Below are 19219 nucleotides of genomic sequence, written 5' to 3' on the forward strand. Positions count from 1 at the left end.
CTTTGCCATAACCAGCTGAGTTCTTATGATATATTCCTGCAGCCCGCAGCATAAAATCTTGTTCCAGAAACAACAACAACAAATTCTTCTCTGCTAAGAAACAATATTCCATTTCAATTTATACATTTAAGGATCTTTATACAACTGATGACTAAAGTACCAAGTGATCAGAAACAGTACTGTCAATAAACCCGTCCCTTTAAAATATAACTCTAGGTTTATAGAATAAGAATGCAGCCACAAGGACCCCTAGTAGCATCCTGGTGTCTAAATCTTGATATTTGTCCTGGCTAGTTCTATACCAACTTGACACAAGCTACAGTCATTTAGGAAGGAGAAACCTCAACTGAGAAAATGCCCCACTAGACAGTCCTGTGGGCAACTCTCTGGAGACATTTTCTTGATAGCGAGCGATTAATGGTAGGAGGGCCCAGCTCACTGTGGATGGGGCCACCCCTGGGCTGGTCATCCTGGATGGTATAAGTATAAGAAAGCAGGCTGGCCGGGCAGTGGTGGTACACGCCTTTAATCCCAGCGGGAGGCAGAGCCAGGCAGATCTCTGTGAGTTCGAGGCCAGCCTGGGCTACCAAGTGAGTTCCAGGAAAGGTGCAAAGCTACACAGAGAAACCCTGTCTCGAAAAACAAAAAAAAAAAAAAAAAAAGAAAGCAGGCTGAGTGAGCAATGGGAACAAGCCAGTAAGCAGCTTCCTCCATGGCCTCTGCTTCAGTTCCTGGTCTCCAGGTTCCTGCCTTGGCTTCTCTCAATGGACTAGGATCTGGATATATAAACAAAATAAACCTTCCTCCTCAAGTTGCTTTTGGCCCTGGTGTTTTATTACAGCAAGAAATCCTAATTAAGGGGCTGGAGAGATGGGCCAGCGGTTAAGCACACCGGCTGCTCTTCTAGAAGACCCTGGTTATATTCTCAGCACCTACACAGCAGGTAACAAAAGCCTATTAAATCCAGTTCCAGGAGTTCAGGTACCCGCTTCTGGCCTCTGCACACACAAAGCATATATGCAGTATACAGGCGTACATGCAAGAAAAACACTCATACACGTTAAATAAAATAAATGAGAAAAAAAGGGAATCCTAACTAAGATAGTATTCTATTAAAAGAAATAAAAATATTTATAAAATAGATCTTAAGGCATGATTTTTAACGTATTTTTTTGTTTTGTTTTCCAGTGCTGGGAACTGAACATATTCCTAATGTATAGTAAGGTTCTCTTTTATGTTAGAATGTAGGGAAATATTGAGACTAATAGAAACATGTCCAAGTCATATTGGGACAGTGGAGCATCGAAAAGTATAACAATTCAGGAGGCAGAAGAACCTCTGAGAGTTCAAGGTCAGCACGGTCTACACATCAGGCTCCAGGACAGCCAGGGATACACAGAGAGACCCTATGTCAATCAAACAAATAACAATTGTAACACCATCAGTGAATAAAAACAATCTCAAATATCTAAGAAAGACTCAGGGCTGGGAATGTAGCTCAGTTGGTAGAGAGCTTGCCTGTCATGCGCACCCAAGTTTAAGGCCAGAACTGCACAAACCAGGCGTGTAGTACATGCCTATAATTTTGCCAGATGTCCTCTTATTAGTTATTAATTTATTTGGGACAGTTTTGCATGTAGGCTGGCCTCAAATTTATAATCCTCTTGTCTCCATCTGTGGGATCCCACCACTGTACCCAATGGGAACATGTCTTTCTCCTATTTTGTTTGACAAAATAGGAAATGTCCATCAGGCAGTTCTGCGTGTACAACAGCTGTCCCAGAGAGGCACTGAAAGCTTAGCACTCTTATTGCACAGATCACCTGAAATAACTGAGGGACAAGTTATGACTAGTCAGGGGTGTTTGCGTGCGTGCGTGCGTGCATGTGTGTGTGTGTGTGAGAGAGAGAGAGAGAGAGAGAGAGAGATTCTGAGTGAGCATGAGTGCGCCACAGCACACAAATGTGGAGGTCAGAAGATAACTGTCAGGACTTGGTTCTCTCCTCCACTAGATGGGGACTAAACTTAGGTCACAGGCTTGCATTTTGGAACCATCTTGCTAGCCCTTGGTACTTTTTTTTTTTTTTTGAGCTGAGGATCGAACCCAGGGCCTTGCGCTTGCTAGGCAAGAGCTCTACCACTGAGCTAAATCCCCAACCTGGTACTTTTTTATAAATGAACATATAGGCCTGGGGGGGTAGGGGAGGCAGGACACAGCTCAGTAACAGCGCTTGCCTACTATGTGCAAGGCCCTAGGTTGAATCCCAGCACCACAAAATACTTATCAAAGCAAAAATGAGCAAAGTGAACCTGTAATAACAGAAACAAGCAGTGGTATTTGAAAATTAGAATTTTCAAGTACAATTTAAAACTTATACTTGTTTCTATGAGCTTGATAGTTTTTTTATACTTGAAAGTTTTTCTGATAAGATCAAGTGTGGTTTTTATAATGTCCACTAAAATGTATTAATATTAGGAAGTTTATATAATTCAAGGAGCCAGTATTTTCCAAATCTAGTAAATGGTAGACAATTCTGACAGGGTAGACGCTTTCAAAGTGCGAGACAAAAAGGCTGGGTGAGGCTCATGGCTGTAACCTCCATACTCGGGAGCCAGAGAGTAGGGGCAGGTTTAATTCAGCCTAGTCTAAGTAGGGAGATGCTTCCTGGGGAAAAAAGGAAACAAAGAAGAGGAAGAAAGAGAGAGCGTGCAAGGCAGACCAAAGCTCACTGGTGGTGTCTCAGATCCCACACAGCAATTAAAGTACAGGAAACTACAGCACTTGTCATGTTAAATACAGTGTCAAAATAGTATGCCCACAATTGCCTTCAAAAGTCATTAAAATGTGCCTTGATTCTGGGCAATACACCTGGCAAGCTGGATTTCCTTCATACACTTAAACGGCTCATCGAGACAGTGCCTGGAAGAGTACCCAGCACAACTCATCTGCGCCTACTGACCCAGCATCTGACAGCTGCAGAGCAACTGCAAAAGATTCTGTGATGTGCTTAGCATGCATGAGGCACTCGGGTCCTTCCCAGTGTGCCTCTCTCTGTGCACATACACATATGCACAAATAATAACAAACTTACGCATGGCAAGGTTTCACAAAGTCCATTATAGGCAATAAACTGGGAAAAAATTATCAATTTTCTTTCATACGTGAAGAGCTTTTACAACTCAAAAAGAAAAAAAAAGGTCAATGGACATGCAAGGAGCCAGGTGTGGTGGTGCACACCTTTGATCAGGCAAGACATTGACAATAGAGGCCCGCCTGGTCTACAAAGTAAGTTCCAAGATAGCCAGGGTTACACAGAGAAACTCTGTCTCAGAGAGAGAGAGACAGAGACAGAGACAGAGACAGAGAGACAGAGAAAGAGAGAGAGAATATGCAGGGTAACCAACAATGACTTCTTCAATACACATTAAAAGATGCATTCATTATAATAAAATATGAACTAAAACCAAACTGTAATGTCATCTTTCATCCACTAGATGGGCAAATAGTAAAAAAACCTGTTAATACCTGTGAAAAATCAGTTACTCATGAACATCTTTGTTTGGAGTGTATTATCATAACACAACATACATTTTCTATCAAAAGATTAAGAATATGTACCTTTGGACTTAGAAGTTTAACCTATCCATAAACTCATCCCTGTGCATAATCACTGCTGCACACAGGTGTGCCAACCTTTTGACACTGTGAAATGATGTTATCAACTACAAAGTTCACATTGGAGAACCATGCAATTGAGTTACAAAAAACAAAACAAAAAAACCCTCATACTTTAGGTGAGTTTACAATTTCATGTTGGATCACAGTCATAGCTATCCTTGGCTGCAAACAGCTTATGGGTCACAGACTGGATAGGTCTGGATGATAAATTAAAACAATAGAAAATCAAAGTGAATTTATATACTAGCATGTAATAATCACTGATACTTAGTTGAAAGAAAAAGTAAGTGGTGGCTTAATCCTTAATCCTAGCACTCTGGAGGCAGAGCAGGTGGATGTCTGTAAGTTCAAGGCCAGCCTGGTCTATATAGGGAGTTCCAGGACAGCAAGGACTAAATAAAGAGACCCTGTGTCAAAACAGAAGAGGAAAATAAATCAGAGTTCTAAGTATGTCATGAGCTCTCAACTTATTATAGTTCCTGGAGGATTTCAGAATGGTTAGAAAAGCCACGGCTTAGAACTAACATTCCTTCACAACAGTCTTTTCTATTTAAAAGCTGTGTGCTTTATATGCCACACGTTAGTAAAAGTATTTATGTACTGAGGAAAAGAATGAATGTTAGGTCTAACACTGAAGCTCAAAGGGTTGAAAATTGAAAGGCAGAATACTTAAGATTTTTTTAAGATTGTATTCCATTTCTTTGTTTTGTATACATGACATGATACACCTGTGGAGGTCAGAGGACAACTTTCAGGTGTGAATTCTCTCCTTCCACCATGGGTCACCAGGCTTGGCAGCAAGCCCCTCTATTGGAGGGGTCATCTTACTCACCCAATCTCTAGATTTAATCTCTGATTTCTCCTCAGTAGTGCTCATTTAATTCAGCAACCATTTTTCTCTTCAACGAAATTTTAGAAATAAACTATTATCTCTTAACACGTGTTAACAGGCTGATTACATTCACTTTAAATTTTTTAAGATAAATAATTTTATTCCTGTTTTTGTTTACATGTTTAAACTCACCTTAATTGTACATAGACACTCCCAGAAGAAGAGTCCCTTGCTAACTATTCCAACAGTTATCTTCTAACGTCACTGAGCGGAGACAACCCTTGCCCTGTAAGCACAGCTCACAGCGTACCTGCTGATGCTAAGATGGTGCAGTGCAAGGCATGCTTCAAGGCTTCTAGTCTTTCGCTTTCATGGACTATTGTCTTGTAAGAGAGTTCATTGTATCTTTGGGCAGCTTCAATAAATTTTCTTCTGTAATCAAGGACACGTGCATAGCACACCTGTGGAGGAAAAACGCTCCAATTGGGTAAGCTGGAAAGACAAAGGGCCCTAGTCAGGGTCTCTACCGCTGCGATCAAACACCGTGACAAAGATCAAACACCGTGACAAAGCCGGGGAGGAAAGGGTCCATCACGGAAGGCAGTCAGGGCAGGAGCTCAAACAGGGCAGGATCCCGGAGGCAGGAGCTGATGCAGAGGCCGTGGAGGAGTGCTGCTTACTGGCTTGCTCTACATGGCTTGCTCCGCCTGCTTTCTTATAGAACCCAGGACCACCAGCCCAGGTGTGGCCCCACCCACCATGGGCTGGGCCCTCCCGCATTGATCACTAGTTGAGAAAATGCCTTACAGCTGGATCTCATTCCTCAGCTGAGGCTCCTTCCTCTCGGATGACTCCAGCTTGTGTCAAGCTGACACCAAACCAGCCAGTACACACAAAGAGGCAAAGGAAATTTCCGAAATATATAAACATTCATCAGATGTTTTGAAACATCTTGGTATATAACTCATCAGTACAAAATTAATTCCCAAATTAGCTCATTTGTTACCTTATAATGTATTTGTAACTGTTCATTGGTGGATTCATTCTGAAGCAGGGATGCTCGATTTATATAAGCCTCAGCCTGAACAGGATCATCATCCTCCAAATACAGCCTAGCAATCTTCAGGTAAGTCTCCAGCTTATAATCTACATTGTACTGTCTAGGATAAATAAAAAGCAAAAATGGACCAACAGACTGAATATTTTGTCAAGAAAAATTTAACAACTAAAATTCTTACTGTATTACATTATAGAAAAGATTCCCTGATCTTTTATATTTTTATCATCACTGATCATATCATAGCTGCTCCTAATCCTAGATAGTCTCATAAAACAAGTACACAAGTGCCAAGTTTCAGGCTTATTAGACATTGCTAGTGGAACAACACCCAGGCTCAGCCCGCCTGGAGAACAATCTGGCATTAATTCCCCAGTGACCTTCTGAATTCTTTAAATTGTATGCTTTTAATCCACTATACTTTACTTCCAGATACCAAATCCTAAAGACAAAAAGGAATGTAATTACAATAAGTAACAATAAGTAACTTGTAAAGTTACTCATAATTACTTATGTTAGGAAAAAAATGGAAATCACTATATTGTATTTATCGGAATGAAGCTGTGGTGTGTAAAAAGGTAGAAAAATACGTAGTGATAATCATTACTAGGTGCTTATAGACACCATCTTTTTTTTTTTTTTTAAGTGAAAAGGTGGGCTATGGCTGGGCGTGGTGACACACACCTTTTTTTTTTTCTTTTTTTTTTTTTAATGTGCATTGATGGTTTACGATGGGTGTCGGGTTTCCTGGAACTGGAGTTATAGACAGTTGTGAGCTGCCATGTGGGTGCTGGAAAATGAACTCAGGTCCTCTGGAAGAGCAGTCAGTGTTCTTAACCACTGAACCATCTCTCCAGCCCCGACACACACCTTTTATCCCAGCACTCTGGATGCAGCAGGCAGATCTCTTTGAGTTTGAGGCCAGCCAGGTCTATATAGCAAGACCCTATGTCAAAAATATAAGCTGTGGAATACAATAGTATGTCAGACATCATTAGAATGTATTTCTGCTATCCAGGTAAATGCACTTTTATATAGACAACAGAACCTCATCTCGGCTAGGGAGGTGGTGAGAGCAGAGGTGGCTTTAGTCCCTTCCTTCCTTCCTCACTGGCTAGATGTTACTCCAGGAAGAAAGAACTGGAGGCTTACGTAACTCAAAACTCTTAAGTCAAGATTAATACTCATAGAAAAGTAATCTTCCCTGTTTGCCAGCCAAAGCATTAATACCTTGTGGCAAGAAAGAAAAGAAAAAAAAAGCCACTTAAAATTCACTTGGCTCCCACCCTGAAATTAATTCTTGTTTTGATTGTTGTGGGGGAGGGACAGACCATGGGAAGCATGTCTATGAACTGAGATTGTTTGTTGAGCTTATTTATTATCAACAGTTTGTGTTTCCCACTCACAACTTAAATTGATATGAATTATTATGTCACGTTAAGCTTCTTTAATTTCTCAATTTCCATCAGGTAATCTATTCATTACTTTAAACATCAAAATGAATAATTTGTAAAGAAAGGATGTTCCCATTTATCCAAAGTTAGAGTCCTCTGTTTTCTCACTCTCCCAGTCTCCAGCCCCTCTGCACTTGACTTCACTGACAGAAGCAATCAGAGTACTTGCACAAGCCCACTAGTACACACAGCCTGTTCTCTGTGTTCCTCACATCCCTGGGACAAGTCTGGCCCCAGGGAACATCCAGCATTTCTGACCATCACAACGAGGCATGGCAGTGCCTCTGCCCTGAGAAAGAAGAGCCAGTGCTGGTGGCCTTGCCCAGGACAGCCATAGATAAAGTGTGGCGAGCCAAAAGATGATGCCTGGCTAAGATGCCCACCCTCCTACTAGATTCCTCTCTTTTTATACTCTTCTTTGAGGATCCTTTGCCAATTTCTCAACATCAAATTTTTGTTTTGTTTTGTTTTTTGAGATAAAGTCTCTCTATGTAGCCTTGGCTGTCCTGGAACTTGCTTTGTAAACCAGGATGGACTTGAACTCACAGAAACCCACCTGGCTCTGCCTCCAGAGTGCTGGGACTAAAGGCATGCACCACCATTCAAATCTTAATTTGCAGATTTAGTTTATGGGTCATAAACTAAAAACCTCTGGGCTGGAGAGATGGCTCAGAGGTTAAGAGCACTGGCAGCTCTTCCAGAGGTCCTGAGTTCAATTCCCAGCATCCACATGTTGGCTCACAACCATCTATAATGAGATCTGTTGCCCTCCTCTGGGGTGTAGGAATATACGCAGACAGAACATTGTGTACATAATAAACAAATAATAATATTAATATAAAAAAAACCCCTCTAACCTTCACTGTGGTCTACTACACTAATTACTGTCTCCTTTGTTTTTGAAAACTCCACCAGAGAGCTGTCTACATTCACTTCTCCAATCAGGCGTCAGTCCTCAGTCTCACCAATACCTCTCGTCAACTTGCCCGTCCCCACACCTGATGAGTGCTAACCCCAGCCAACCATTAGTCCACTCATCGTCAGCATGGTCTCACGCCTGCTCTTTCCCTCCTTCGGTGTCTAGGAAGGAGCACTCTACTGTTCTCACCCCAATGGACAATCCTTCCCACTTGCTACAACTCCCTCCAGCCAATTCTCTCTTAAGGTCGAAGTGCTCCAGGCCACAGTGCTCACTCCTCTTCTAACAACATCCTTTACCTCCCCTGGAAAGGTATCAATCCAATCTAGTAGGGAGGCAATGGCTCCCAAATGTCTACTTGTAACCAAGCATGCGGCACTACCTGCAGACTAAAATACTCTACTCACTACTAGCTAACTTAACCTAGTTATCACAATACAAAATGTACACTTGAATGCAATGCCCCTTAAAACCTACTCCCTACAGGGCACGGCAACTCCATGTTTCCAACTGCTCAGCACTTGACTGTTTTTATACTCCTCAGGGGAAATTAAGCAAAGCCACAGGCAATCTCCAGAACACAGCATTTCTCAGAACCTCCTCCTCAGCTATGGCCGTGCATAAGCTTAATAAACTACTGCCAGCAGTTTATTCTCTACCCAGTAGTTGGTGAGTCTGCAAGACATAGATCACTTTAGTCACTTTGCTGCTCAAAATCATCTAATGGCTCACTCTCATTTTCCTTTTTTTTTTTTTTTTTGAGGGAAGGTCTTACTATGAAGCCCTGGCTAGCCCATCACTCACTGAGTAGACCAGCCTGGCTTAGAACTCACAGAGATCTGCCTGCCTCTGCCTCTGCCTCTTGAGTGCCCGGCCTTCTCATTTTAGTTTGAATCAAAGTCTTTACAAATGGCTTCAAGAACCCATCGGCCCTGATCCCTAGTACTGATCATTCTCTTATCTTCCTCTGTGTTCACTCTACTCACACTGGTATCCTTCCTTATTCTTAAGAATACAAGTACACTGACATCTTAAGACCTTTGTGTAACAAAGTGACTTGTTACACTCCGTACTCGGACAGCTCACAGTCACTTCCTAAGAAGCACTTCCCACCATCTGACTTATGTATCTGTATCTTCTGCATTAGGAGTAAGAGAGAGTTAGTGAGCACTTCTACACGTCCATCCAGATCCACTCTTTACTATACTTTTGTCCTGTCTCCAGAGGAATCCCCACCAACACTTGGGCTGCATTTCTCCAGTCTTCTTCTTTCTCATAGATGGATGCAAGATGCTGTCTTATGGAAGCAACCTGGAATGACAGAGAGATGTTACTCTAACAGTGCTCTCATTCAATACAGTACGCTGGTAAGAATTCACAGGTTTATGGAGATCATCCATTTCTTCTATCAAGTGCATCCACAGAATATCAAAATAGTGAACTGAAAGGACACATTTCTACAATGTGGATTTTGGCAACATTTTGTTTTCAGTATTGAATTTTGCTTTGGGGGCTGGAGAGATGGCTCAGAGGTTAAGAGCACTGGCTGTTGTTTCTGAGGTCCTGAGTTCAATTCCCAGCAACCACAAGGTGGCTCACAACCATCAATAATGAGATCTGGTGCCCTCTTGTGGCCTGCAGGTATACATGCAGGCAGAACACTGTATACAAAATAAATAAATAAATCTTTAAAAAAAAAAAAAGGTATTTAGCTGGGCAGTGGTGGCACACACCTGTAATCCCAGCACTCGGGAAGCAGAGGCAGGTGGATCTCTGTGAGTTCAAGGCCAGCCTGGTCTACAAAATGAGTTCCAGGACAGCATTCAAAGCTACAGAGAAACCCTGTCTCGAAAAACCAAAAATAAATAAATAAATAAAAATAAAAATTTGCTTCTGTGTTCCAACATACATGATGCTGGAGTTTCCCTATGTCTTTAATCTTAACTTGAAAATAATCTTACTAGGCCTACTGAGATTGCTCAAGATAAAATGCAGCAAAGGCCTATAATCTGAGTTTGAACCCCAGAATCCATAGGCAGGCCAAAGAACAGAACTAATTCTACAGAACTAATTCTACAGAACTCTCCTCTGACCTCTACCTGTGCATGGTGGCATACCCACATATCACATAATAATAAATAAATTAAATAAAAATTACTACTGTTTCTGGGATTGCCATTTCATAACTGGTTACTACAGCTAGCACAGTGGAGACCCTGGCAGCAAAAGTAGCTACCACAGTTAATTAATCTTTCATTCTATTGGGCAAGACAAATTGAAATCAATAGTTATTATATATTTCAATTGGCTTTGAAAGTTATAAATTTATAAACTCAAGTTCTATTTGCTTTTGGGATACCATCTTACAAGGACTCCAATTTGCAGTAAGGCTCATTAAGGAAGGGAATGGCTCAGATGCTTTTAGCCTACCAGCTATGGGTGGGTTGGTCTTTTCTGTGTTGAACACACAGATTGCAAGCCCAGCGCCACTTAGAGATCTTTGGCAACAGTTAACTCTGCAGCTCTCACACGACTGAGCCTGTATGACAGTGAGTATTCAGAGATGGGTAATGTCTGCGGGGGCGCTCACCAACCTAAGACAGAGCGCCTGTGTGGCCTGGGCAGGTGTCTCCATGACAGGTAAGGTGACCTGCTGACGTCCCATGCAACCTAAGTCAGAAGCTCATTTTTTAGTAAAAGAGAGGGACCTGTATTTCCTGGCCCCCGTTTTGGGTAACTGTTGCCTTGCTTGCTGACCTTGACCTTGATATACTCCCTATGCTAATTCCCTGCGAGATTCCACCCTCCTGAAAATTTAAGGGAAGTTCCTTGTCTGTGCGTTAACAGCTTAGATGCAAGACTGTAAAACATCAGAAGTGAACTTCTGCCCTCCAGGGTCCTCCCATTGTGCTGTAAGCCTGTATTAAGACCTCCTCCCTCCTTCAATAAACGGCATTTGGCATTCAAAAAAAAAGAGCTGGAGAGATGGCTCAGAGGTTAAGAGGTTAAGAGAGATGGCTCAGAGGTTAAGACTGTTCTTCAAGAGGTCCTGAGTTCAATTCCCAGCACCCACATGTTTAAAAAAAAAAAAAAAAAAAAAAAAAAAGGAAAGAAAGAAATTGAAGACAGCGATGTTCTAAAACAGGAAGTGGTGATGGTGTCATGGGCCTATGAGGATGCTGGAGTAAAGTCTATCAAATTGTGCAAACAAGAAAATTGTATACTACGTGAATTATCTGTCAATAAAGATCTTATAAAAAAAAATCTTAAAACAAAAATCTTTACTAGGGCTGGAGAGATGGCTCAGAGATTAAGAGCAGTGACTGCTCTTCCAGAGGTCCTGAGTTCAATTCCCAACAACCACACTGATAGGAAATCACAACATGTTGGGCTTGCCCACATGGTTGGGCTTGCCCACATGGTTGGGCTTGCCCGGTGGACCGCCTAATTATTTCCGGTTCAAAATAGCCATTTCCAGGTCAGAACATCTCTCGTGGCTAGGACTCCGTGGCTTTACATGGTTGTGTAAAGCGCACGCGGCCATGTAATCTACGCGCATGCGTGGAGTAGCCACATGTGGTCCTGTACCCATGCGCGGCCCACTCTTTAAAAAGCCAGCGCCATTTTGCACAGGTCTCTCTTCTTCTTCTCTTCTCTCCTCTCCTCACTCACATGTGTGCTTCACACAGACCTGTCACATTCTCTATCCTCTTTAATAAAAACTGTTCTGTGGTCTTGTCATGTTCGGGACGTGTTCCTCACGGGGTAAAAGCGCCAAAATAACTAACACATATGGTGGCTCACAACCATCTGTAATGAATTCTGGTGTCCTCTACTGGCCTGCAGGGATATATGCAGGCAGAACACTGTATACATAATAAATAAATAAATCTTAAAAAAAAAATCTTGGGCTGGAGAGATGGCTCAGAGATTAAGAGCAGTGACTGCTCTTCCAGAGGTCCTGAGTTCAATTCCCAGCAACCACCACATGATGGCTCACAACCATCCCTAATGAGATCTGGTGCCCTCTTCTGGCCTGCAGACAGAACACAGTATATGTAATAAATAAATCTTTAAAAAAAAAAAAAAAAAACTACTAATTCTCCAGTTGGAGCTGCAATATCCTAATACTTATTTTACATTGTAAATGCTGTTTGACACAGCCTTATACAAAATATGAAACCAAGCAACTTTTTCCCTTAAGGAGTTAATAACATCAGATCATAAAAATAATCTATTATTTTAAGATCCAAATCTGCTGTTCTAACACAACCTGTCTGGTACACACATGAACTCACAGAGACTGAGCAGCTGGCACAGGGCCTGCAGAGGTTAAAGCCTGACTGGGCTCCAGCACAGAGAGGTGGAGTAGACATACGGCCCTACATCTTACCAAGAAGCTGTATACAACTGACACCCTGTTTCAAAGGGAAAATCAGTCTCTCCGGGTCTATCAAACCCCACACCCTATTCAATGGGATTTCTGTGGACTTCCTGTTTCATTTTGCTTTGCATGGGCATTTTATTTATTTTTATTTTATGTGCATTGGTGTTTTGCCTGCATGTATGTCTATGTGAGGGTACTGGATCCTGGCATTACAGACAGTTAGTTGTGAGCTGCCGTGTGGGTGCTGGAAATTAAACTCAGCCTTCTGGAAGAGCAGTTAGCTCTTAACTGCTGAGCCATCTCTCCAGCACCCAACATTTTTTGTCTTATTGCTCTTTTGTTCATTTGTTTTGATTTTTGTTTCTGTGGCTTTGTAGGTTTTTGTTCATTCGTTTCTTGTTTTCATTTCTTGGAGGTTTTTATGGGGGTTTGTTTTTGTTTTTGTTTTTGTTTAAAAGAGGCCGGGTGGTGGTGGTGGTGGTGGTGGTGGTGGTGGTGGTGGTGGTGGTGGTGATGATGGCGCACGCCTTTAATCCCAGCACTTGGGAAGCAGAGCCAACTGGATCTCTGTGAGTTCAAGGCCAGCCTGGTCTACAGGGTGAGATCCAGGACAGGCACCAAAACTACACAGAGAAACCCTCTCAAACCCCCCCCCCCAAAAAAAAAGAAAAAGAAAAAAGAACATCAAGTTGGATAGGTAGGGATGTGGGAAGCTCCTGGGATGAATTGGGGGAGGATAAAACATAGTCAAAACATATTGTATGAAATGTTTTTTTCAAAAAAATTACTAGGAATTAGGAACTTCAGTCTCCTGGTTCATTAAAACAAAATGAAACAAAACAACAAAATCTCCAACTCTAGACTTTTACCTGTTCCTCAAAGGAAATGACTCGAGGCTGGATCTTCTCCAAGGTGAAGTGATAGATCTCCTTAGCTGTGCTGTCCGGCAGGTTAGGAAGGTGTGTGCAGAAATCTGTCAGCAGTTGCCGTGAGATCACAAGACTGACATTCTCATTCACCACTTATTAAAAATAAAATGAGAAATATGAAATATGAATAACTCTAAGTTTCATTAATTAAGCAATTAAATTTCACTTAAAAATTATTTTAAAACTCTATGAGGGGGTTGGGGATTTAGCTCAGTGGTAGAGCGCTTGCCTAGCAAGCGCAAGGCCCTGAGTTCGATCTTTAGCTCAAAAAAAAAACAAAAACAAAAACAAAAACTCTACGAGGGTAGCTTTCAATGTATTACTCAGAGACATATCTCATGCTACATAATTAGTTTCCTTATACTGGATTTTACTAATTAGATTATCTACCATGAGGCAGGAAAAATACTGCAACTTTTCTAAGAAATGGAGAGACAGGAGAAAACTTATTTCTTGAAAATTTTTACACCTTTCCTTTCTCCTCTTTATTTTTGTACAAAGGGAAAGCAAAGAGCATCTATACAAAACCTTAATTGGGGTTTCAATTTTAAAGACAATTCAATTAAGAAATAACCCAACTGTAAGCGGTTAAAAGTCTGGATAAAACAATCTCAAAGCACATTTACTATTGGTTGTTGTACAATAGGCTGACGAGGCTTTCAAGAACTACTCAGTAACAGAAGACAAGCAAGACACTTACTCGCTTCCACAAAAGCTTTCAAAGCTTCTAGTTGTTCTGTCCCAGATAGCTGGATGGCTTTTTCCAGAATCTGACGATATCTACAACAATACCACATAAAAATAACGAATGTTTAGTTCTACTTGTCAACTGGAAATGATCTAGGACCACTGAGGAAGAGTCTCCATGAGGAATGTCTTAGACTGGCCTGTGGACACTTATGCTAGGGATCCCGACTGTACTAACTAAAGGGTGAAGACCCTCCCACTGCTGGCAGCACCATTCCCTAGGCAGGGGACCCTGAACCGCAAGAACTGAGAACAGAGCTGAGCACAACCACGCATGCACTCATTCTTTCTCTGCTCTTGACTGTGATGTGGAGCAGCTTCCAGCTCCTGCTTCCTTCACTTCCCAGCAGTGATGGACAGTCACCAAGAACTGTGACCTGAAACAAACCATTTCTCCTAAGTCGCTTTCACCGTACTTTATAGTGGCAACAGAAATGAAACTAAGACATTCACCGTCTAATAAATTCCTAAGTTTGTTTATTCATCTTATTGTCTGTTTCTGGATTTTTGAGTCAGAGTTTGACTGTGATATAGGTCCAAGACTTGAATTCTCTACGTAGCCCAGCAAACTTGGAAAACTTGAGCCTCCCAAATGCTAGGATTCTGAGTGTGCCACCATGCCCGGCCTATTTGTTCATTTCTACCACTAATTTTGACATGTACTAAGTCTTTTCAATGTACCCTACTTTCTCTCATTAATCTATAGTTGGCAGTTTTCTTTACAGCACACTGGGAAGAAAAATATGTATGTATGGTTTTTTCGAGACAGGGTTTCTCTGTGTAGCTTTGTGCCTTTCCTGGAACTCACTTGGTAGCCCAGGCTGGCCTCGAAAAAAAATCTATATTTTTTGAAGTTTCCAGCCCATCACAAGAAATACTAAGCCTCAGGACTGGTGAAACAACTCAATAGATAAAGTTACTTCCCACCAATTCTGACACCTGAGTTCCATCCCTGGGACCAACACACTGGAAGGAGAGAACTGATTTCCCAGAATTTATTCTCAGACCACTACACAGACACACACAGACACACACACACACACACACACACACACACACACACACACACACACACAGACACACACACACACACACACACACACACACACAGACACAGGCACAGACACACACACACACACACACACACACACACACAGACACAGACACACAGACACAGACACACACAGACACAGACACACACAGACACACACACACACACACACACACACACACACACAGACAACACAATCTTAACAATCTGGGGGGGGGGTAAGAATTTAAGACAAGGTTAGTTCTCTGTGTAGCCCTGGTTGTCCTAGAACTCAGATCTGTAGATCAGGCTAGCCTCAGAGATCTGCCTGTCTCTGCCTCCCAAGTGTTGTAATTAAAGGTGTGCACTGCCACAATCACCCAACTACAATCTTAACAATTTTAAAAATAAACACTAAACCCATAATTCTAAGGTGCTAACTCTAGTCTTTAATATTGGGTACCTTTTTTTTTTAATTTTCAAACCCATCAGAAGAGAAATTCGTAACTCTGTTTTACTAGCTCTATATAACTGAATCTAACATGGCTTTTTCTTGAAATTTTTCATTTAAAATTAGAACTAAAATGCTAATTTTGGGGCTGGAGAGACAGTTCAGCCATTAAAGGTGAGGCTCACAACAAAAGAATACCAATTTTCTTTCAAGTATCTTTTTTGTTTTGTTTTGTTTGAGTCAGGGTTTCTCTGAATAGCCCTGGCTGTCCTGGAACTCTTTTTGTAGACCAGGCTGGCCTTGAACTCACAGAGATATGCCTGTCTCTGCCTCCCAAATCCTGGGATTAAAGGCATGCATCACCACGCCTGGCTCTTTCAAGTGTCTTTTAAAAAACGAGCTACATTTTTCTTCAACTGTATGTTATACAGACACACAAGACCATTATTTGAGGTGACCAGCTTGTCAACCTCCTGAATCTAGGATCATCAACAATAAGATAGTATTGCCTAGACAGACCAAATGTCTTAGGATGTCCAAAGAAACTCTACCAAACCCAATGCACTAACGGAATGATCTTTATGTTGTCAGATGTCTGCATTCAGTTTTAGCAACCAGTTTACTATCCATCACCACATATGGTTCAAATTGGCACTATAACACAAGAGAAACACTGAAAGTAAACAGTAACGGTTACCAGGCAACAGTGAGCTCCTTCCTAAAACACAGGCCCAAGAGGACGGGAGCTTCACCACTGAAACACACTGTCTTGAAGGGTATGTGGCACCAAGTGAGCAGATATAACATTGTACTTCCTAAACTGAGTCAGTAGAAGAGGGCTAAATTTTATTATTTTCATCTTTCGTCTTTTTATTAATGTTTAAGTTTTTTTATTTATGTATCTGTTGGTGTGAACATCTGTCACACGAATTTGGGTGCCCATGGAGGCCAGTAAAGGACATCAGATCCCTGGAGCTGGTTTCAGGTGGTTGTGAGCCGCCCAGTGTAGATGCAGGGATACTAACACCAGTTCTCTAGGAGTAAGTGACCAGTACTCTAACCAGTGACCCATCTCTCTAGCTCTCTCTTTTGTCTTTTTTTTTCTGGTTTTTCAAGACAGGGTTTCTCTGTGTAGCATTGCGCCTTTCCTGGAACTCACTTGGTAGCCGAGGCTGGCCTCGAACTCACAGCAATCCGCCTGGCTCTGCCTCCCGAGTACTGGGATTAAAAGCATGTGCCACCACTGCCCAGCTCTTTTGTCTTTTTAAAAACATTAACTGCCAGCAGTAGTGGTGAATGCCTTTAATCCCAGCACTTGATTGCAGAGGCAAGTGACTTCAAGGCCAGCCATGCGATAGCTTGCAGTTAGGAACACTGGCTACTCTTGCAGAGGACCAGGTTCACTTCCCTGTACCCACACAATGGCTTACAACATCTGTAACTCCAGTTCCAGGGGTCTGACACCCTTCCTGGCCTCTGTGGACACCAGGTACATGCACTGCGAAGAAACACATGCAGGCAGAACACCAATACACATAAAATAAGTTTTAAAAAATATTATTGTGGGTGGGAGCAAAAATGCCATGGTGTACACGTAGAAGTCAGAGAACCACTTTGTTGAGCTGGTTTTCTCCTTCCCCTTTACGTGGGCTCTGGAGATCAAACCCAGGTCTCCAGGCTTTCCTAGCAAGGATCTTTACCCACAATCCAGTTCTACACTAATTTTTTTTAATTTTTTAGATTGTTCTTCCTAATACTAGTACAGACTAATAAGTTTTGAAACTATGTGTTAAAACTTAGGGTAATCGGGCTGGAGAGATAGCTCAGGGGTTAAGATTCAGATTCATTTCCCAGTACCTGCCTACATGGTGGCTAACAACTATAACTCCAATTCCAGACATGATGCCCTATTCTGGCCTCTGTGGGTACTGCATGTTGGTGTGCACAGACATCTATGTAGGCAAAACATCCATACACAAAGTAAAAGTAATAAATCTCAATTTGTTGTTATTTGGTTTTTCAAAACAAGGTTTCTCTGTGTAGCCCTAGCTGTCCTGGAATTTACTCTTAAATCTCAATTTGTTGTTTGGTTTTTTGAAACAAGGTTTCTCTGTGTAGCCCTAGCAAGCTGTCCTCGAACTTGCGTAGATTCACCTGGCTTTGCCTCCCAAGTGCTAGGACTGAAGGTGTGGGCCACCATACCTGGCATCAAAAACTTGTAACTTTAGAGCTGGAGAGATGGCTCAGAGGTTAAGAGCACTGACTGACTGCTCTTCCAGAGGCCCTGAGTTCAAGACGTCCTGAGTTCAATTCCCAGCAACCACATGGTGTCTCACAACCATCTGTAATGAGATCTGGTGTCCTCTTCTGGCCTACAGATATACATGCAGGCAGAATACTATATACACAATAAATAAATAAATCTTTCAAAAAAAATTTTAACTTTAGGTTAGGCAGCAAATTTATCTAAGTACTCATCTTTGAATATTAGTATAAAATACTCCAGAAGTATGTAAAGATAAGACTTAGCTATAACTTTGATTTAATAGAATATAATTAAATTTGAAAATAAATCAGTCAAAAAATAAATGACACATCATTAAGCATAACCTATCTGAAAATTTACCCAGATCAATAAATATGTAAATAATTTTTATATACATGAATTTGTGTGTGTATGCATACTATAAGAGTGAGAAAGCTAGAATAAGATATTAATAAGAAATAGTTTTCTAACATCAGTCCTATCCCTTAAAGAGTCAGACTTAATAATACATAAAGTAACACTTCTGTCTCTAAAGGCTTACTGTTTCCTTTCTGCTGTGGGATAATGCCCTTGTACACTGGTTTAGTAAAATGTTGATTGTCCAGTAGGCAGGCAGGAAGTATAGGCAGGGCAAGCAGATGAGGAAAATTCTGGGAAGAGGAGGGCTGGGTAAGGAGTCACCAGCCAGACACAGAGAAAGCAAGATGACAAGGCAGAACTGAGAAAAGGTACCAAGCCATGTGGCTAAACATAAATAAGAATTATGGGTTAATTTAAGAGTAAGAGCTAGTCAGTAATAAGCCTGAGCTAATGGCCAAGCAGTTATAATTAATACAAGCCTCTGTGTGTTTACTTGGGGAAAGTGAGTGGGAGAGATTTGTCTTGAGTGCTGGCCGGCTGGCCTACTGGCCAGGACACAGGAAAACTTCTAACTACACCTTTCCTTCTTACACCTGCTAGCACACCTACTTCCATTGTGGTTTTCTGTAACCAGGGCTGAGGATTTTGGATGAGTTGGGAATGAAACTAGATGGTGGCTTTGAAAATTGGCCCTACAAAATATATCACCAGTCTGAATGAGTTCAGGTCCTATTTACACAAGTTTTTCTTCTAGGCTTCATTCTGAGGCACTTTCTGAATTATTGAAATGTTGTTAGGTTTGTAAATGCCAAATGAAAGATATCCCTAATGCTGTGTAAGAGCTGAATGGACTCCTGTGGAAATATTAGATTTAAGGAGATTCAAGGAAGCAATAGTCTCATATGGCATGCAATCACCTTTTATGAAGCAGATGTTAAACCATGGTCAACTTGTAATAGAATTATTTTTTTTATTTATTTAATTTATTTATGAGTGCTCTATCTGCATGTACACCTAATTTATGCCAGAAAAGGGCATCAGATCTTACTACAGGTTGTTGAGCCACAATGTGGTTGCTGGGAATTGAACTCAGGACCTTTGGAAGAGC

General features: G+C 41.5%; 1 protein-coding gene across 2 annotated transcripts in view; it reads right to left on the minus strand.

Moving 5' to 3' along the window:
• The window catches only part of Cops4 (COP9 signalosome subunit 4), a 47737-nt gene that overhangs the window by 16972 nt on the left and 11546 nt on the right, over positions 1 to 19219 (minus strand). For both annotated transcript variants that reach the window (XM_036201190.1, XM_036201192.1), the window contains exons 2-6: positions 13958 to 14037; positions 13198 to 13349; positions 9149 to 9252; positions 5518 to 5671; positions 4822 to 4972 (exon numbers count right to left, since the gene is read on the minus strand). In XM_036201190.1, the coding sequence (XP_036057083.1) occupies positions 4822 to 4972; positions 5518 to 5671; positions 9149 to 9252; positions 13198 to 13349; positions 13958 to 14037 (641 nt within the window). The remainder of the gene's footprint in view (positions 1 to 4821; positions 4973 to 5517; positions 5672 to 9148; positions 9253 to 13197; positions 13350 to 13957; positions 14038 to 19219) is intronic.

Source organism: Onychomys torridus, chromosome 10 (assembly GCF_903995425.1).
Source record: "Onychomys torridus chromosome 10, mOncTor1.1, whole genome shotgun sequence".
Taxonomy (NCBI): Eukaryota; Metazoa; Chordata; class Mammalia; order Rodentia; family Cricetidae; genus Onychomys; species Onychomys torridus.